The sequence below is a fragment of the Protomyctophum parallelum genome (assembly GCF_964188405.1).
Source record: "Protomyctophum parallelum genome assembly, chromosome: 18".
NCBI classification, from domain to species: Eukaryota; Metazoa; Chordata; class Actinopteri; order Myctophiformes; family Myctophidae; genus Protomyctophum; species Protomyctophum parallelum.
The window spans coordinates 34,941,022-34,960,912 of record NC_139716.1 but is presented as its reverse complement, the minus strand read 5'-3'; the positions used below and the strand labels follow the sequence as shown (position 1 = coordinate 34,960,912).

At 44.4% G+C, this 19,891-nt stretch overlaps 1 protein-coding gene across 2 annotated transcripts in view; it reads left to right on the top strand.

Annotated features, from left to right (window-relative positions):
- Positions 1–19,891, top strand: part of acox3 (acyl-CoA oxidase 3, pristanoyl) — a 51,886-nt gene that overhangs the window by 19,699 nt on the left and 12,296 nt on the right. For both annotated transcript variants that reach the window (XM_083788757.1, XM_083788758.1), the window contains 4 exons: positions 248–361; positions 5,633–5,748; positions 18,089–18,263; positions 19,371–19,438. In XM_083788757.1, the coding sequence (XP_083644883.1) occupies positions 248–361; positions 5,633–5,748; positions 18,089–18,263; positions 19,371–19,438 (473 nt within the window). The remainder of the gene's footprint in view (positions 1–247; positions 362–5,632; positions 5,749–18,088; positions 18,264–19,370; positions 19,439–19,891) is intronic.

Sequence of the window (19,891 nt, the reverse complement as noted above, 5' to 3'; positions counted from 1 at the left end):
TTTGTTGCTTTTGTGTGACGCTGTGGTATGATCAAGTAGGGTGTTCATTTACGAAAAAGTTAAGATAAGGAGATGTAAGAGGTTTCTGCTCCGACAGCATCGATAATATGTAAAGTGTCTTGAGACAACTTGTTGTGATTTGGTGCTCGGATAACATGGAATTGAATTGAATTTGGGAGCCAAATGGGAGGTGCTTGAAGGTAAACCGTTGAGAGAACTACAGTGTCTGTACTGGATCTGGCTGCAGGTGGCACACGGACCCAGTCTCCCCTGCAGTCTGTGGACTTCCTGGAAAACACGGAGGCCATCCTGGAGAGCAGATTCACTGCCACTGGAGTGGAGCAATGCATGGACTCAGCAGGTAGGACAAGGACACACACACACACGCATGCGCACACACACACGCACACGCACACACACACACACACACACACACACACACAAAAGTCTTTCCACCTTTCTTTCTCTGTGACACACGTGCACACAAATCACTGTGGCGTTCCACTTCAAAGAGTCCGCCTGCCTGGCGGACACATTAACGGCGCTCCCCCGCCCCGGGCGGCGGTGTGAGCGGACATCTTGGGGGAAAGTGCCTGGTCATGTTTTCTCTTTCTGTCAGGCTGCGTCTCTCACAGCTGCCTTACTACGCAGCAGACCAGCGGCTAAAATAACTAAGTACTTACTAAGCACAATTTTTCAATACTTTTACTAGCATCTCAGAGGCAACTATTTATACGGAAACTTTGGTTACAAGTTACTTACTGTAAATTTACGTGTAGATTATTATTACAAAACATACATTACGCATTTAAGCCCCGTTTTTATACTGTGGATATTCAAATATAGCTGATCTTCAAGCTCATAACGCATCACGATGCGAAGCTTTGTGAGCTTGTAGCTCAGCTATTTTCACAATTCTTGTGAAAAGGGCCATCATGAGTTTTATACTTTTAAATATATTTTTGATGCCAGTACTTTTGTATCGTTAATTTGTTACTCAATTGACATTCACTTGTAACAGTCATTTGTACTGTACAGTGCGGAATTGCTACTTTTGCTACTAAACACAATCAGAGTACCGGTACTTCTTTCACCCACTGTAGCAGACCAGGGATTGCTCCCCTGGGGTAGGAAGGACCCCCGCAGGGTGGGGAGGCTGCCCTGGGATGTGCCTGTTTGACTTGGCCAGCACGCCCGTGTGGCCACAGACCAAACACCCTAAACCACATTCAGTACATCGGCTGCTCTGGTTTATTGTGTTCGTCAGGCGCTGCTGCCAAGTGGAGCTTTCTGTGACGGAAGCAGGGATTTGGCAGCCATTGGCTTCCACAGGGGAGTCAGTGACGTGCTACTTCAGGTTTGATCAATAGTTTAAACGCTTTTATGATGGAGGAGCGCGAAGCACCAAAGTGCTGGCCAGATTTATGGAGATGACTGGAAGCAACGATGGAGGGCTCGTCTGCCAGAGAGATACAACCCTGGCAGACATACGAGATATGAATGTGGCACCTTGCATGCCTTCTACCCAACCCTGGCAGAGATCCTACTTCTAACATGGCCTTGAGCAGGGTCAATCCACACTTGGTATTCAGAAGATAACGTCATTCCAAAGCTCGCCAGTTCTATGAAATTGTGCACACCTCCTAAACATGGGCGTTGTCACCCTGTAAGAATGTATTTAGTTGTGCGCTATGTGAGCTTGTAGGGACAGAAATGCTTTTGAGATTTTCAATTGGGCAATCCACAAAAGGTTGTGAACCACTGCGTTAGACCAATAAGGTGATTAGGGTGTTTGTGAAGAGATGTGTTTTACAGAAGCCAGGAAATGTCCTTAGAGCAGTGGTTTTCAACCAGTGGTCTTTGAGGGGGATCCAGGTGGTCCCCAGCTAAATGATGATGAGAGTCGGTGACCAAATGGACCCTTCTAGATCTTTAACTCTCATAATTATTAACTTACAATAAGTCTACTGTACATACAGTACACAATTAGAGATCAACGTTTGCCTGTTATCTCTCCTATGGTACCAACATCAATGCAGCATTGTGGACAAAATCCTATCCAACAACAACAAAACATTCAGTTTTGGGTCTGAGAGGCTAAATCGCATCAAATGGTAGTCCAACAATTAAGAAAAGAAATTGATAAAATTGAAGATGAGTTTTGGTGTTTCGCTCACTTGCTCATACTTTTTGGTTTGTTGTTTACAAACATTGACCTTGATCACATGGCGGCCATTCTGAGTATGACGTAAAAGTAAATCTCTCTGTCTCTCTCTCTCTCTCTCTCTCTCTCTCTCTCTCTCTCTCTCTCTCTCTATGCATTCCCATTGCTGTGCACACTTTTTTCCCTTTCAGGGTCAAATGCCCATCCATGGAAAACACACACACACACACACACACACACACACACACACACACACACACACACACACACACACACCTTTTTAAAGCCAGGGAGGCCACGTCTCACCACATATGCCAAGCATGTGTCCATGCTTGCGTGTGTGCGTGCGTGTCTGCATGCTTAGACAACAGACATGAGTCCTTGCACATAACACGTGCATGAAACGGTGTCTTCCCCCCCCCCCCCCCCCCCCCCCTTCTTATCAACAACAACCCACAGTTCCACTCACCTGCTGGCTCTATCGTTCGCCCACACAGCCGAAGCGAGGTGCTGGATATGTCGCAGTTCAGTTGCGGGGATAACAACCCGCGTTGTTATTATTTTTATTGATTTGATTTGTTTTCTTTTTTTTTCTTCCCCCCCCCCCCCCATAGGGTTTTTTCTCCTTTTTCTGTAATAGTCTTTGATGCACAACACTGACACATGATGTCATTAACAACATTCCCCAATACGCGAAGTTCCACTACTCTCAGTCTCAACCCACCCGTGAACTATAAGCCTCCGTAGGACAGCGCTATCCATCCGTCGCTTATCTTCTGGTCCGGTGTAGTTTAGCTGTGGCCTCCGTATGTATGGGTCGTTGTTAAGTCGAGTCCTCAAACCACTCTCCACACTCATGAACCACCATGCTTTCCAAAAATGTCCTTCCTCCTGGTCCCGTTGTGATGACGTCCATTTATGACGTTCCGTGACCGGCTTCCAATGTTGTGACGTATAGAGATGGTGCCAACATAATAAACAAACCATGGAGGATGTGGAATGATACATGTATATGTGAAACCCTCTGCTGCCCCAGAGCACAATATCCTAACACTAGTAACTACATTTTTCTAATAAATGTAGTGGAGTAAAAGTACAATATTTTCCCCTGGGAGTAGAATTAAAAGTATTGAAAATTGGAAATAGTTAAGTAAAGACAAAACCTCAATATTGTACTTAAAGGAGAATTCCATGCTAGAAGACTTTCTTACCTTTCTTTGTAGTTGTTACGTCCCCACCAAAGAGGTCCAGGTGTTTTTTTGTGTGCAAAAACTCCTTATTGGCTATTTCCCCTCCCATAAGCCCTCAATGAATTGCATTGAAGTGAATGGGAATTGAATGGGGCTATGGGGTGTTTTGCTAATTTGCTTATTTCCATCGAAATAAGTAGTAAAGTGTGCCGCTTGGGATATTATTTACATTATGAAGAGAGGATATATACAAAAAAATAATAATTTTGAGCGATGGAAATAAGCGAATTAGCACAACACAACCCCATATCCCCATTCAATATGGTTTATGGTGGGGAAATAGCCAATAAGGAGGTTTAGCACAAAATACAGCCGTTTCGACTGAAACTGAATCAACCGATAATTCCCAGTAGGTTACTTATTACGCCGATCTTATCTAGCCGATCAGCTCGTCTGGAGCCTACTGGCTGTGATTGGCGTTGATGACACGTTAGCCGATCTTATCGGTCTATTCATTTCCTGGACCTCTTTGGTGGGGACGTAACAACTACAAATAAAGGTAAGAAAGCCTTCTAACATGGAATTCTCCTTTAAGTACAGTACTTAAGTTACATTCCACCACGGCTCACTTCAAACATAAACGGAGCACAGCTCTGATTTATTTTGGATGTCTTCATGAAAAGTTGTGGACATTTCTGGAAAATGTCATCTATAATAACATGCTGACACGCTGGCGCTCGGTAGGTACAGATACAGCAAGCATGCTGTTTCACTTTAGAACTGCAGCTCAACGCTTCATCTCTGGTTTCTCCAAGTCCTTATGTTTAGTGTTATGCTGTTGTGTGCGCACACGCACGCACACACACACACACCAGTTGAACTACGTAACCTACCCTTCACCTCCACAGACATGTAAACACACACACACACACACACACACACACACACACACACACACACACACACACACACACACACGCACACTTTTCTAATAAAGTGTGCCAAATAACTTGATCTCTCCTAAGGGTCAGGTGTGTGTGTGTGTGTGTGTGTGCGTGTGCGCTAATGATATCCTCTCCACATGGCTGGAAGTGAAAAAACATACGTGCTTCTCTTCCTCTCTGTCACACACACACACACACACACACACACACACACACACTCTGTTCCATATGCTGCTGACTTATACATTATAGTCAGGAATGCTCCTCTCGGCTGCCTTATAAGTCTACTCACTCTGTTAAGTTATAGCCAGGGGTCCTCGCCATGCTGGCGTGACACACGATTATTTTTTATTATATATGTTTTTCAGTCTACAACTAAATCACACAATGCCACAATCAATATCTGGGACTAAAAGTCATCTGTCATGCAGTTTGAACCTTGGTACCGAGTTACAGGGAAGGCAGTGTCTTTCTTTTTTTTTTATCCCACGATTTCGTAACCCTTTTTTTTTTCACCTGGTGCCAATGCCTATGCTACTCTCCCTCTGCCAGCCTGGGGAGAGCCCCGAACTGAGCTCATGCTTCTTTCAAGCAGCACACACACACTTATCGCCTGACAGGGGGGAGTTTCGCCGGCTGGACATACTGTAGCGCGTGGAAGGAACACTTTATTCCAACCAGTTCCTTTCCCCTCCATCAGGCGCCCTAGCTGGGCAGGACGAGGCAGTACTACTGCATGTGTTTTGTTAAGGTACCTACCCTAGGGGACATGGGGAGAACATGTGAGGGTACCTACCCTATGGGACATGGGGAGAACATGTGAAGGTACCTACCCTATGGGACATGGGGAGAACATGTGAGGGTACCTACCCTAGGGGACATGGGGAGAACATGTGAGGGTACCTACCATAGGGGACATGGGGAGAACATGTGAGGGTACCTACCCTAGGGGACATGGGGAGAACATGTGAGGGTACCTACCCTATGGGACATGGGGAGAACATGTGAGGGTACCTACCCTATGGGACATGGGGAGAACATGTGAGGGTACGTACCATAGGGGACATGGGGAGAACATGTGAGGGTACCTACCATAGGGGACATGGGGAGAACATGTGAGGGTACCTACCCTATGGGACATGGGGAGAACATGTGAAGGTACCTACCATAGGGCACACGGGTGTCCCGAAAAACACGTCCAGTCTGCTTTAGTTTCAGGATCAATTAGAACTCTGGATGTTGACTGTGAATGTGACGTGTGCATAAACTGACTTGATGTGCACTGTGTGTGTGTGTGTGTGTGTGTGTGTGTGTGTGTGTGTGTGCTCCCCCAGTGGCCCTGCATGCATACAAGTGGCTGGTGTGTTTCCTGTTGAGAGAGAGCTACAACAGGCTGGCCCAGGAGAAGATCTCAGCCCAGGACGACTTTGAAGCACGCAACAACAGCCAAGTAAGACCCTCATACCACACACACACACACACGCACACACACACACACACACACACACACACACACACACACACACAGATTTATATCAGGATGCCGTGACGCAGAATGCTTCTCACTTCAGTTTAACCACTTAGACCGTCTAGACTTAGTAAAACGGTCGTGGTCTCTTCAGCAAAAATAACAGATCTACAAGCTCACAACGTGACCGATTTAGTTTGGCACGCACGCACGCACGCACACACACACACACACACACACACAGAAATGTGTGCCAAAGTCTGACCTCTCTTCCAGATGTAGAGAGAGAGAGAGGAAGGGAGGACTAATGGAACGGAGGAGAGAAGTGCAGATGTGTGGGCACAGGATAAAAGGACGAGAGTCATTCTACCCCATCTCTCTCTCTCTCTCTCTCTCTCTCTCTCTCTTTCCCTCTACCTAGCTCTCTCTCTGCTGTGACCTCTGTCTCAGTCAGTCAGTCAGGGAATGAGTGAGGGATTCCTACTCCCTTGTTAAGGCATTCCACGTGTTGCTCCGTTTAAACTGGTTCCATCAATCACACACCCCACACACCTGGGGTTTCTCCTACCGATGTGTGTGTGTGTGTGTGTGTGTGTGTGTGTCGCACACCTGCTGGTTCCAAAGCCCAGACTCCAAGCGTTCACATGTGCTTTGAAGAGCGGCCGTGACACATAGTTGGACCATATTTTACCTTTTGGCGTGGCCTATTTTCTGTGGCCTAATTCTGCTGTCTCAGCAAAACCCTTGAAAAGCTGGCTTTTAATAGACGGCAGACACGAGCAACGGGGGGGTTGGAAGGAGGGTACGGTTACACAGGTCACAAGGCGGGATTTGAACCCTAAACGTTAAATAGTTGACCACTCTCAACCTGCTGTCCCTATTTATGGACATGCCATTATAGGCATTATAACGTCCTACTATAAATTAACGGTACATCTGTCTCGGATTTGTTCTCCTCAGCGGGCTGACCGATCAATCTCAGCTCACACATGGGCATCGACTGGAGTTCCCACCGGGCCTGAGAATTAATGCCCGAGGCTCGGCCCGCCCCGAACAACTAGCATTCTTTTACAGCCGAAAACCCCAAAAGGTGTCATTTTGCGCCTAGAACGATGGCCTCCATTTTCGCATTTGCAGCTTTTCAGGAATAGAAAGCCTGCAATTTCTATTAGCTTGGATTCTCCATCGATGATGTCACTGGCGGACGGTTTTCTAAACTGCCCACAGTGCTCCTATGAGACACAGACTGCTATTTTACCATGATTATTAGTGAGGACCAATTATATGAAGATAGGTTGAAAAGTGGCGAAGTGGTCCTTTAAGTGTTGTTACAGTTAACACTTAGTAAAACATGTAGGAAAACATTACAGTATGTCATTAACTAAATAATAAAACTAAACTGAATAATGCAAACCAAAACTAAAACCACATCGAATTGCCTGTAAATCTGATGTCATGCATTCTTTCATCCTATACCTTCACTAAAGATCAAGTCTTTCATCATAATTCCTGAAAAACTCAAATTAAATAAAGAACAATAGACTAAAACCAGTGAATTCCCCTAAAACTGAAACTGCTTGTCCACTCGTGAAACTAACCTGAACTAATGTGAACGCCAAACTGAAAAGGGGAAATAAATACTAGCGAGGAGCCGTATAAGGATTCCCCTCATTCATCACAGCGTTCACATTCCTTCCTTACGTACATCTGCATGTGATTTCAGCGCCACATAAAAAGTTCTTGGAAGAATCCTTGAAGCAGCATGTTGTCAATTTCCTGCACATACATCTTCAGGCGTTGAGGAAGTCAAGTCAGATTTTATTCACACAGTTATTCTGTAGCAAATCACAACCTTGTTGTCTTCATGGTAACTACATATCGTCTCCCTGACGGGTGGAAACCCCTTATGTCCAAAACTGTTACTCTCAAGGATTGTAAATCAAAAATAGCAAAAGTAGCAGATCTGCAAGTTCAAAACCCGTCGCTTTGAGCCGTGTTTCGAGCTTGTAGATCTGCTACTTTAGGTACTTTTGTGTGACGCTGTAGTATGATCAAGTAGGACGTTAATTTACAAAGAAAACACAAAAAGGGACATATGGAGATACAAGGTTGCGATATAGTTAGTTATGAATGACTGGACATTTTATTGGAAATAAATTCAAAAGGGTGAACAAATAAAAGTAAAAACACACAAAAACAAAAAAAACGCAAATAGCACATTGGGCAGAAATCTCTTATTTCCGTATTGAAACTTGTATTAATACTAAGTACTTGTGCATTGTATTTAGCAATTTTAAGAATAAAATAAAATAGAGGGGTTTAATTACTTTTCCATTCACTATCGATAAAACATGTAGGTTCGATAAATGTGTGTTCTCTGTGTTCATGTCAAGGTACGGGTTTGTCTATGTGTTCAAATATTATGTTCACGCCAGAGAATCACTGTTTACTTATTTATATCCATATTCATACATTGTCCCTTAAAAAGAACTTGCACTATCCACATGTTTCACACAGATGTAATTTCTTTGCTAAATTGTTACTGCATCGATTTTAAATCATTGAATCGTATCGCATGGCTGTTAAAAGGTATCGTTACACCCCTAGTCAGTACAGTACCAGGCAGTGACGCCTGAGGACCACTGGGCCCATCATACCAAACTTCTTTAGTCGACTGAAAGCTACCCGGCAACACAGTAAGTAATTAACACCGTTTTTATGTACTGTTCTGCTCACCTATGCCTATTTATAGTTGGTTTACAACAAGTAGCATGTGTTTTAATGTCGTTGTTCGGGGAACCTATAAACATTTAGGAGTTCAGCGTCTCGCTCGAGGCACTGTGACGCGACGCAGCAGGTGACGCATCAGATCTCTTAATCCTTAATCAGAAGTCTTAATCCAATTTGGGCGGGAACCCCTTTGGTGTTGGCATTATGTTATGCTTTAGCTATTGAAAAATAGCAGAACCTACAAGCTCGTAGCGCGCCACTCGGTGGCGCGCTACGAGCTTGTAGGTTCTGCTATTTTTTTAAAGTCGAAGAACGACTGACATAGAAACACGGCTTTTTCGGAAAACTGTCAGGATGTAGAAGACATTTTTAGAATCTGATCTCAGGTCAGAATGGGTTAAGTTTTACGAGCAGTGGGCAAGAGCTTGGCGACGGCGGCGAGGCAAACAACCCTCCCCTTTCAACGGGAAGAAAGCTCTAGTAGTGCCTGGGTCTAGGTTGGCTTGAGAGAGAGAGGGAGGAGGGGAGATGGATACGAAAACACACCACCACAACAACAACAACAACTAGAAAAAGTGCCCTACTGGGCACAGGTCTCCACCAGGATGAGCAGATGTGAAGAATTCCAGGCAAAGGTTTTTCCTTGGCCTCTAGGGAGTTGGCATACAAAGTTATCCACAGATCCGTGCAGTTAGAGGTAAAAACAGTTTTCGGCCAGTTATAGCGCCACCTTGAGGCTGAGTTGAAATTGTTCATGTGGCATTTCGTCCTCGGCCTAGTGGGAATGTGGGTGCACAATTTCACGGAAATCACGCAATGTGTTCATGATTTGCAGCATTTTTTTTAAACTGAGCACTCCTGTGAACTTTGGAAGCCAATCTTAACCAATCAGGATGGAGTCTGAGAAATCTGAAAGACTGGTTTCGTTGGATGGCTCTAGAGAGACTGTGTACGAATTTGCGTGATGTTTGGACAAAATCTGTAGGTGTACTGTGCAAAAACTTGTTTTGCACAAAGCGGCCTCCTGGTGGCGCTATAACAGGCCGTTGTGGAAATCTGAAAGACTGGTTTCGTTGAATGGCTCTAGAGAGACTGTGTACCAATTTGCGTGATGTTTGGACAAAATCTGTAGGTGTACTGTGCAAAAACTTGTTTTGCACAAAGCGGCCTCCTGGTGGCGCTATAACAGGCCGTTCTGGAAATCTGAAAGACTGGTTTCGTTGAATGGCTCTAGAGAGACTGTGTACCAATTTGCGTGATGTTTGGACAAAATCTGTAGGTGTACTGTGCAAAAACCTGTTTTGCACAAAGCGGCCTCCTGGAGCGGCCTCCTGGTGGCGCTATAACAGGCCGTTCTGGAAATCTGAAAGACCGGTTTCGTTGAATGGCTCTAGAGAGACTGTGTACCAATTTGCGTGATGTTTGGACAAAATCTGTAGGTGTACTGTGCAAAAACTTGTTTTGCACAAAGCGGCCTCCTGGTGGCGCTATAACAGGCCGTTCTGGAAAGTTTGGGGCAGAGGTTCATCGTTGGCATCCAGGGAGTGTGTGTGCAAAATTTGGCATCGACCGGGTTAACGGTGGCCGAGATTAGCTGCTCACGGACACACACACACACACGGACGGACGGACGGACACACACACGGACACACGGACGGACGGAGTGCAAAACATACTCTCCCCCTAGGCCTTCGGCCTGGTGGAGACAAAAACAGTGTAAGCAGCCGAAGGTTCCCCAACCACAGTCCCAGAAACCAGAACCGCAAATATATCATCTTTTTGAGGCTCCAAGCTTCATGGAATAATCTAGAATTCACGCTATAAATGTGTGCCCCAATATCCCTACCTCAGTTTTCCGTCCTATATGCCCAGTTTTCTGGGTTTGATCACCCCTCAGCAAAGTACAAATTGAGGATAACAATGATGGCAGAAAAGTGAGGACACAAATTGTGATTGGCCAGAATGAGATGATGTATGATAGAGTGCCCCTCATTTCACACAGGTGTGATTTGTTTGTCTGACTTCTAGAAGTTAGAAGTTTTATTTTAATTAAATTCTGTTACTTATATCCGACATGTGTTAATTGTTGTACTTTTTGTGTAATCTCGACAGCGTAGCAAACCTCAGCTGTACACTTTGATGTGAAAGGCTGTCGACTAATGAGGTTGAATGGAAGGCCAACAAGTAGATGACATCGTTTAGAACAGCAGTACATCATAATTATTAGGAGGGATTGCAGCGACCCTGGATGAGATCACTAATATTTCATTGGTTGTTCTTCTCTGGAAGAACAATCATAAAAAAATATTAATTAGTCTAGTAATAACAGCAGAGAAATACTGCGTCCAACACGACATCTTGAGTATTACATCACAAGACATTGAGTCAGTTCATATTAAACGCTTCACTGAGCGAGGACTGTCAAATGGAAACCGATCAATTCCTCCGTCTTATAGGGTCTCATCCTCGCGTCCTTCCTTGTGTGGTTAAATTGAGGAATGTGAGCCATGGAGCAATGAGAGTTGGAAGTCGGCCCTAGACAGCTACGTAGGTCAACACATTACACATTGATATTTAAAACTATCTTATACACTAGCATATCCCTATATATCTCTTAAACACACTACTGATTTAGACAGCATCTGTAGAATTGGCGTCGGGTCTTAATGGGCATCTAATGGTTTAAAGGACCACTTCACCACTTTTCAACCCATCTTCATATAATAGGTCCTCACTAATAATCATGAAAAAATTGTGCAATTTTCTTTTCTACTCAGTCTGTGTCTCATAGGAGGGCTGTGGGCAGTTCAGAAACCGTCTTCCAGTGACATCATCGATGGGGAATACAAGCTAATAAAAACTGCAGGCTTTCTAGTCCTGAAAAGTTGCAATGCGAAAATGGAAGCCATCGTTCTCACGATAAATAAAATCTAAACATTTTTGTAAAATAATCTTGTTTACAAAAATAATCTGCCTAATGATGATGTCACTGGAAGACGGTTTCTAAACTGCCCACAGCCCTCCTATGAGACACAGACCGAGTAGAAAAAAATCATGCCATTTTTTCATGATTATTAGTGAGGAACAATTATATGAAGATAGGTTGAAAAGTGGTGAAGTGGTCCTTTAAAGGTTAATAATATCAGAATACTGATATAGCCTATTATTGATTTCAGCTGTTACAATGGTTGGAGTCTCACTACGCCTCTCAGCCATTACACAATACACGGTAACCTGAGACCTCTTGTGGCTTATTGCTTTATTAAAAAAAAAAAGAAAAAGCTAAACTATAGGCAGTCTATATATGGACGTTTAAAAAGTGGTCTGAGCCTTGACGCCTAAAAAAACGTTCCCTTTTAGAGCAGTTATAGCCCGGTTTTAGAAGGACGTCTAATTGCCGACTATTGCTCAGTGGGTTAAAATAATAATAATTATCCCTCAAACTTTAAGTCTAAACTGGACCATGGGGGTTACACATACACATACGCACCCATGCACACGCACCCATGCACACGCGCGCACACACACACACACACACACACACAGAGTATGCTACATCACATGATGTAGAACACGTGCTGATTACAACTACTATGTTATGTCCAGTGTGACATCATGAGGTCATCTCGTGTGTACTACATACACGTGGAGCTGTTAGTCACGTTAAGTAACATCCACGTGTGCTGCTCTGGTCGTACTCACATCACCACGTGCTGGACTGTATAGGAGTGTGTGTGTGTGATGTGTCTGTGTGTGTGTGTGTGTGCGTGCGTGCGTGCGCTAGTATAGTATAGTTACAGTATAGTATAGTATAATTTGATATAGACATCTTTGCGGTCCATTTTCCTGGGCCTGACAAGATAAATTTAAACTTTTATGGTTAAATTATATTTGGGGAGTTAATTCTTTTTAGGCTTATACTACTAGTAAAATATTTAGGATCACATATCTGAGGTTACGTTTAGAAGTCTGTTTACCTGCCTCTCACAGAAATAGTTGTTCTATGGTTTATATTTTTGGGGTTATTTATAGGCTTGATTTATACGTGGTTGAGCGCTGCTGTCGGTGTGACACGTTGTGAGCTTGTAGATCAGCTATTTAGATTGCACACCAGTGGTGCATAATTAAACTAAAGGTGTTGGTGTTAAGACTTTGACTGCCCACGTTAGTTGGAAATCAATACGTTGCTGTGCCCAGCTATCGGAGCCTTAGGAGCCCTCTTCAAGGGAAACAAAATACCCTACGTCTAAACAAATCTATCGCGGGAGGATCGCCAACCACCCGCATTCATTATTTTACCACGACTAGCGACGGGATTAGAATCGTAATCTGTGATTTAGATTCAGAGGAAAAAGGGGGAGAAGATGAATCAATGGAGGAATCATTATGCTGGTGCACCATCGACTGCACAACAGACGCTCATGGACAGTAGTATAGCGCGCTCTGATATCGAATATATATATAAAGCATTAAAAGACGGAGATCTCTGTTTTGGGCAGTCAAATATAAAAAAAATGGCAAAGCGTAAAAGACATTTACGGCATTTATAAAATCGCTGTCCTAGAATGTAGTGCTGTGTGCGTGTGTGTGTGTGTGTGTGTGTGTGTGTTTTCATTATGACATTTAAACATTATTGTTGAAGCCATGCTGACTGTCTCCAGTCTCTCCACCATCTGTTTCATGTTAGAGTGTGTGTGTGTGTGTGTGTGTGTGTGTGTGTGTGTGTGTGTGTGTGTGTGTGTGTGTGTGTGTGTGTGTGTGTGTGTGTGAAGGAGAGTTTATGGGTGTGTAGTTAATGTTTTACGTTGCTTAGTTCACTTTGTGTGCATGTGTGTGTGCATGCATTCGTGTGTGTATTAGTTAGATCACGAGCACATGTGAATGTGATGATATACTCACTGTTGTAACTGTAACGGTATCCTGTGGAACCATGTCTAGTGTGTGTGTGTGTGTGTGTGTGTGCACGTGCGTGCGTGTGTGCATGCCTGAAAATATGTATGTCATGGTCGTTGGTATGGCGATGACATTGAGCAGCAATAAAAGCCACTTCTACAAACATTCTACATAACGTTAAAGTATTTAGACAATGCTAGCATACTGCGGACAAACCGGAATCGGTTCCGTCACATTTAGAACAGTTTCTGGAACCGCTTTTATCACCCTGACAGAGTTAATATGTTGGGAACCGCAAGGTTCCCGGTTCGATCCCGGGCTCCCCCAGAGTTAGTGCCAAAGTGTCCTTGAGCAAGACTCTGAACCCCAGTAATTGCTCCATTGCATGGTTTCCTCCGCCATCTGTGTATGAATGTGTGTGTGAATGGGTGAATGTAATGCACTATCTACATAAGGTGTATGAATGTGTGTGTGAATGGGTGAATGTAATCTATGAAAAGCACTTTGTATAAAACCGCTATATAAATGCACTACAATGCATTTACAATACCAGTGGTTCTCTTAATTTCAAGGACCACCGTAACTCTTGAGCATGTGCAAACGAATGGACTCTGTGTTACAGACCCATAAGGGTCCATTTGGTTCCATGTGTACACTCTCAGAGTTACAGACCCGTAAGGGTCCATTTGGTTCCATGTGTATACTCTGTGTTACAGACCTGTAAGGGTCCATGCATTACTTTCCATTTGTACACTGACACTCTGAGTTACAGAGTCAGACCTCTCAGACCTGTAAGGGTCCAATTTGGTTCCATTTGCTCCAAAAAACCCTCAATTAAGCCAGGGGGTCAAAACAGGATATAAATATAGGAAACATTTGAGGCAATAACTGTAAAGTAATCAGACCTTCAGACAATGCGTGCAGCAGGGACATCAGTATGAGGCTCGGAAAAGCTCGCAGCACATTTGCAAGCCTCCGAGTCCAGACCATCTGGAAATCTAAGCAATACAGCCTAAAAACGAAGATCAAACTGTATAACAGCAACGGTTAAGTCAGTTTTGCTGTATGGCTCAGAATGCTGGCGAGTGGTGAAGAGTGACATGAATAAAATCAACTCATTCCACAATGGGTGCCTCCGGAAGATATGTCGCATCTTTTGGCCAGAAAAGATCTCCAACGAGGACCTGTACCTAAAGACAAACCGTTACAATGTGGTACTGGGAATCAAACACAGACGGCTCAGATGGCTCGGACATGTCCTTTCGAATGGATCAGAACAGCATTCCTAAAGTAGCCCTAAGATGGACCCCACCTGGAAAGAGGAAACGAGGGAGGCCAAAAACAACCTGGCGGAGAACTGTGACCTCAGAACTGAAGATGGCAAATCTGACATGGGGCGAATGAGGCACAACATGCTGCACAGGATAGGACCAGGTGGAAGCAGATAGGCACAACATGCTGCACAGGATAGGACCAGGTGGAAGCAGATAGGCACAACATGCTGCACAGGATATGACCAGATGGAAGCAGATAGGCACAACATGCTGCACAGGATATGACCAGATGGAAGCAGATAGGCACAACATGCTGCACAGGATAGGACCAGATGGAAGCAGATAGGCACAACATGCTGCACAGGATAGGACCAGATGGAAGCAGATAGGCACAACATGCTGCACAGGATAGGACCAGATGGAAGCAGATAGGCACAACATGCTGCACAGGATAGGACCAGGTGGAAGCAGATAGTCACAGCCTTATGTTCCACTGGGAACCAAGAGGATTAAGTAAGTACGGTAAGTAAGTAATCAGACCTTCAAGAGGGAATGGTTAAAATCCCAACGCCATTCATTGTGCTTCACATTGGCTCATTAAAATGATAATCATAAAAAGAAGAGGAGACTTGAGCACTCAAAAGATCTGGAGGAGAGGATGTGAAATTTAAACAAAGTTACCGGTAATTATATAAGAATTGCCAACATGTTTGGACCGGTAAACTAAAGGTCTTCATCAGGGTGAGAACAAAACAAAACAGAATGGAAGTCATACTGGTAGCATCTGTTATATTTTACTACGCACACACAGAAACCCAATGACAATATGATACAGATATTATGACTAATTTTATCTCCAACAGCAATTATTTAGTGTGTGTGTGTGTGTGTGTGTGTGTGTGTGTGTGGTTTATAATCAGGTGTCTATGAGTTCGGCAATAATGTTTCTATTGTACTGTAACTGTTCATTGTTCAGTCAGGTCTGTGAGTCAGGTTGTTGCACTCTAAGATCAGACATAAAGCGTGTGTGTGTGTGTGCGTGCGCATGTCGGAGAGAGAGTTTGTTTTGGCTGCCCTCTCAGAAGCGCACACACACACACACACACACACACACACAGTGCGATGTTGACTTCTCTCACGGCCGCCCTATCACCGTAGAGAGAGAGAGAGAGAGAGAGAGAGTTACTAACAGTATTACTATACTTGTGAGGACCAAATACCCCCACTACTATAATTTCGACCTTGTTCCTGGATGGTCCTAAAAGGTAGTTTTATGGTTACCAAGATCGGGTTTGACTTTTCCACTTTTCTTCCCTGTTTTATACATACCGGTAGCTGTGCAGCGACATCATGCACCGAAGAATTGTCGATTCACAAGCTAACGCAACGCAGCGTGCATGTGACGCATTGCAAGCTTGTAGATCTGCTATACTTCCAGCTATTTTCAATATTGTCATGGCCGTTCTAAAAGATTGATGTCCTCAGAAGTATGTTAATACAAACATGCATGTATGTTTGTGTGTGTGTGTGTGTGTGTGTGTGTGTGTGTGAGAGAGAGAGAGAGAGAGAGAGAGAGAGAGAGAGAATGAAAATACTTCCAGTATTCGTCTGACTCATCAGCTCCATCTCGGATTGTTTTGACATGTTTAATACAAGCTCTGGCTGCTTCTTGTACAGCAGACTGTAAAGAGACCTGACTGCTCCCATTCGTGCACTCTGAATTTATTACAACAATCTACGTGCGTGACAGCCTGGTGTGTCACAATGCTCAATGGAATGGAACAGAAAGAACAGAATGTGGCGCCCGTACGTGTGGCGCACGTACGTGTGGCGCACGTACGTGTGGCGCACGTACGTGTGGCGCACGTACGTGTGGCGCATGTACGTGTGGCGCATGTACGTGTGGCGCAGTGGTAAAGTGCCCGTCTTCCACCGCGGTGTAATCTATCAATCACTAAGTATGCCTTGGACGTGTATACACGTCTTTAGAATCAATACCACGGGGTGCCTTGGACGTGAATAGGCATCTTTAGGTCTTTTTTATTGATATTAAAAACTCGTAACTGCTAATCTAGGGAGCTCTCCATGGTTTTGACCAGAAGGACAATGTTCTGTCTTCATTTCTTACTTCAGGAAGCATCTCGTTTGGAATATTAACGCTTCTAGAGAGACTTTAGCGTGACCAGCGTGAGGTGGGGGATGGACGGAAGGTGAGCCTTTTCAGAGTAAAATATGCCATATCCTGCTGGCACTCTAGCGCCTTTATTTTGAATAATTCCCCAGCTAAAAAAAGTCTTAAAACTTATTTCATGCCACCATTGACTCCGGCGCTTGATTGCACGGAAAAGGGCAGAGAAGAAGACCCCGTGCAACGGAAGTAATAATCTGTCTTTTCCAGGGCGGGCGCTAGTCTCTATTCTATCGCCAGAACGCTAATATCATAAACCCGTGAGGTCGCGCAAATTTAAAATGATAAAAACTAGTTGTTTTTGTGATGGAAACAGAGAGACAGACGAACAAACAGACCGTTCCTAGGCAACACATTTATGGTCCAAATATAAAGGCTGCTGGAACTCTCATAGGAATGACAGACCTTGAAGTGTCCGTGCGTGTGTCCGTGCGTGCATGCGTGCGTGCGTGCATTCCTCAGGAAGGATGGGCATTGCCCAGATGGTAATTTTCCGCTGCCTGGCACTGGCTTAAAGGGACATTTCACCGCTGGAAGAAACTGCAGTCACACAATGTTAATAGTATTTGTATTAGCACAATTTGAAATTTGCATGATATGGCCAGAAAAAAGAATGAAGTTTGTGTGTTTGGGGGGGGGGTGTTTGCTCATGAACATGACGTCATGACTAAAATATGTAGAAAAAATATATATTACACACATAAAAACCCACAGGAAAGTGTTTCTTGTGTCCTAAACATGATTAAAATAAGCTCTGGTTGCCAAAGGGGTGAAGTGGCCCTTCTCACCTGAAATGTTATCAGAAACAGTGTTTTTGGCTGTTGTTGAACTTTGCAAGATGAATAGAGATGTGTCTGTAGACAGTGTTACTGGCCTTACCCGTAGCATTGTTTAGCACCCTCATACACAGAGGGTTGGTACAGCGCTCTGTGCAGGCCAGTGTGCGTGTGCGTGCATGCGGTTTGTGTGCGTTCTTCTGTGAGTTCTGTCTCCCATACCAACAGGAAGGATGAACATTACCATGGCAAAATCTCTCTCTCACACTCGTGTGTACGCACACACACACACACACACACACACACACACACACACACAATGGCTGAGAATGAGGTTAACAAAACAAGCCCTGTGTCCTGTGTGGTTCCCAGGAGAATGTCCATTTGACCCGCCTTTTCTCTCTCTGTGTGTGCGTGTGTGTGCGTGCGTGTGTGTGTGTGTGTGTGTGTGTGCGTACCAGGTGTACTACTGCCGCTCTCTCTCCATTGTCTACATCGAGCATGCTGTGTTGCAGCGATTCCACGACCTGACCTTTGACCCGGACACACCCCCTGGCCTCACGCAGGTCCTCAGACGGCTGTGTGCCCTCTATGGACTCTGGTCACTGAGCAACCACATGGCTACACTGTACATGGGTAATGTAGTCCATTCTCTGGTCGCTGAGCAACCACATGGCTACACTGTACATGGGTAATGTAGTCCATTCTCTGGTCGCTGAACAACCACATGGCTACACTGTACATGGGTAATGTAGTTCATTCTCTGGTCGCTTAGCAACCACATGGCTACTCTGTACATGGGTAATGTAGTTCATTCTCTGGTCGCTTAGCAACCACATGGCTACGCTGTACATAGGTAATGTAGTCCATTCTCTGGTCGCTGAGCAACCACATGGCTACGCTGTGCATGGGTAATGTAGTCCATTCTCTGGTCGCTGAGCAACCACACAACCGCGTCATTCGAAAGTATTATATGGCTTGGGCTGTAGACTCGCTGTGATTGGTCAGTAGCCACTCTGAGTGGCAGTCGGGGAAAACACTCTCGCCAGAACCGTATTTACTATTCTCTGTGTAATCCCAAGCTAAATACACTAAGGTCCTTTCAGACGGCGTTGTCGCCTGGATCAACGACAGGTCTGCTCATGAGGGACACATATCGTGAAAAAAAAGCTCAACACAATCCAGGTCTAGTCAGCCGCGGGCGTGTGCACGAAACGAGCACGCGCGCAACAATTTTACGGGAAAATAAGCTTGCGTAATCACCCCTCGACTTCTCCGCACGTCCAAAATAAAACGCCTCATTGAAAATGAATTATGTACTAGGCGTGTCGGTCGCTGGACCTTAACACAGAAAACAACAGCAAAATCACACAGTGAAAAATAAACTAGACCACAGAAACTCTCAAAGAGAATTAAAAGCCAAGGTATAAAGGTGCGTCTTAAGGCGAGATTTAAAAGTCTCGATGGTGGGGGCCAGTTTGATATGGGAGGGGAGCTCCTTCCATAATTTGGGGGTGATGACAGAAAAGGCTGAGTCGCCTCATGGTCTTTAGATTCTCTCCATGTGTTCCATGCATAATAATGGAATAATAATAATACAACTTTATTTGTATAGCATTAGCACCTTTCATGACATGAAATGCAGCTCAAAGTGCTTTACAGAGCAATGGAGAAAAAAAAGAAAAGAAAAGCAAGGCATAAACATTAAGAGTTTTTAATGAAGCACTATGTTTGTATTTCCAGGTGGGTTCTTCTCTGGGAAACAACCGGTTGAATTGGTCCAAACAGCCATTCTTACACTCTGCTCACAGGTACTCAATATTTATTCTATTCTATTCTTGTCTGTCTGTCTGTCTGTCTGTCTGAAGGCGCTTTACATAGATTCACATTCATACACCGATGGCGGAGTAAACCATGCAAGGCACCAACCTGCACATCTGGAGCAATTAGGGGTTCAGTGTCTTACTCAAGGACACTTCGACACTAACTCTGGGGGAGTCCGGTGGGAACCTTTCTTTTCACATTTTTGCATTTCTACATGTTTTGCATGTTTGCATTGTCTGCATGTTTGCATTGTCTGCATGTTTGCATTGTCTTCATTGATTAATCCACCTCTATGCAGGTTTGCATCCATCTTTGCATTCATCCAGTGAACAGGACATGTAATACCTTCACTTAATCACAGTGCAAATGTGTGTGTTCTTTCACGGAACTTCCAAAGACAGGGATATGTCACGTGCAATATCCAACCATACACACACTGT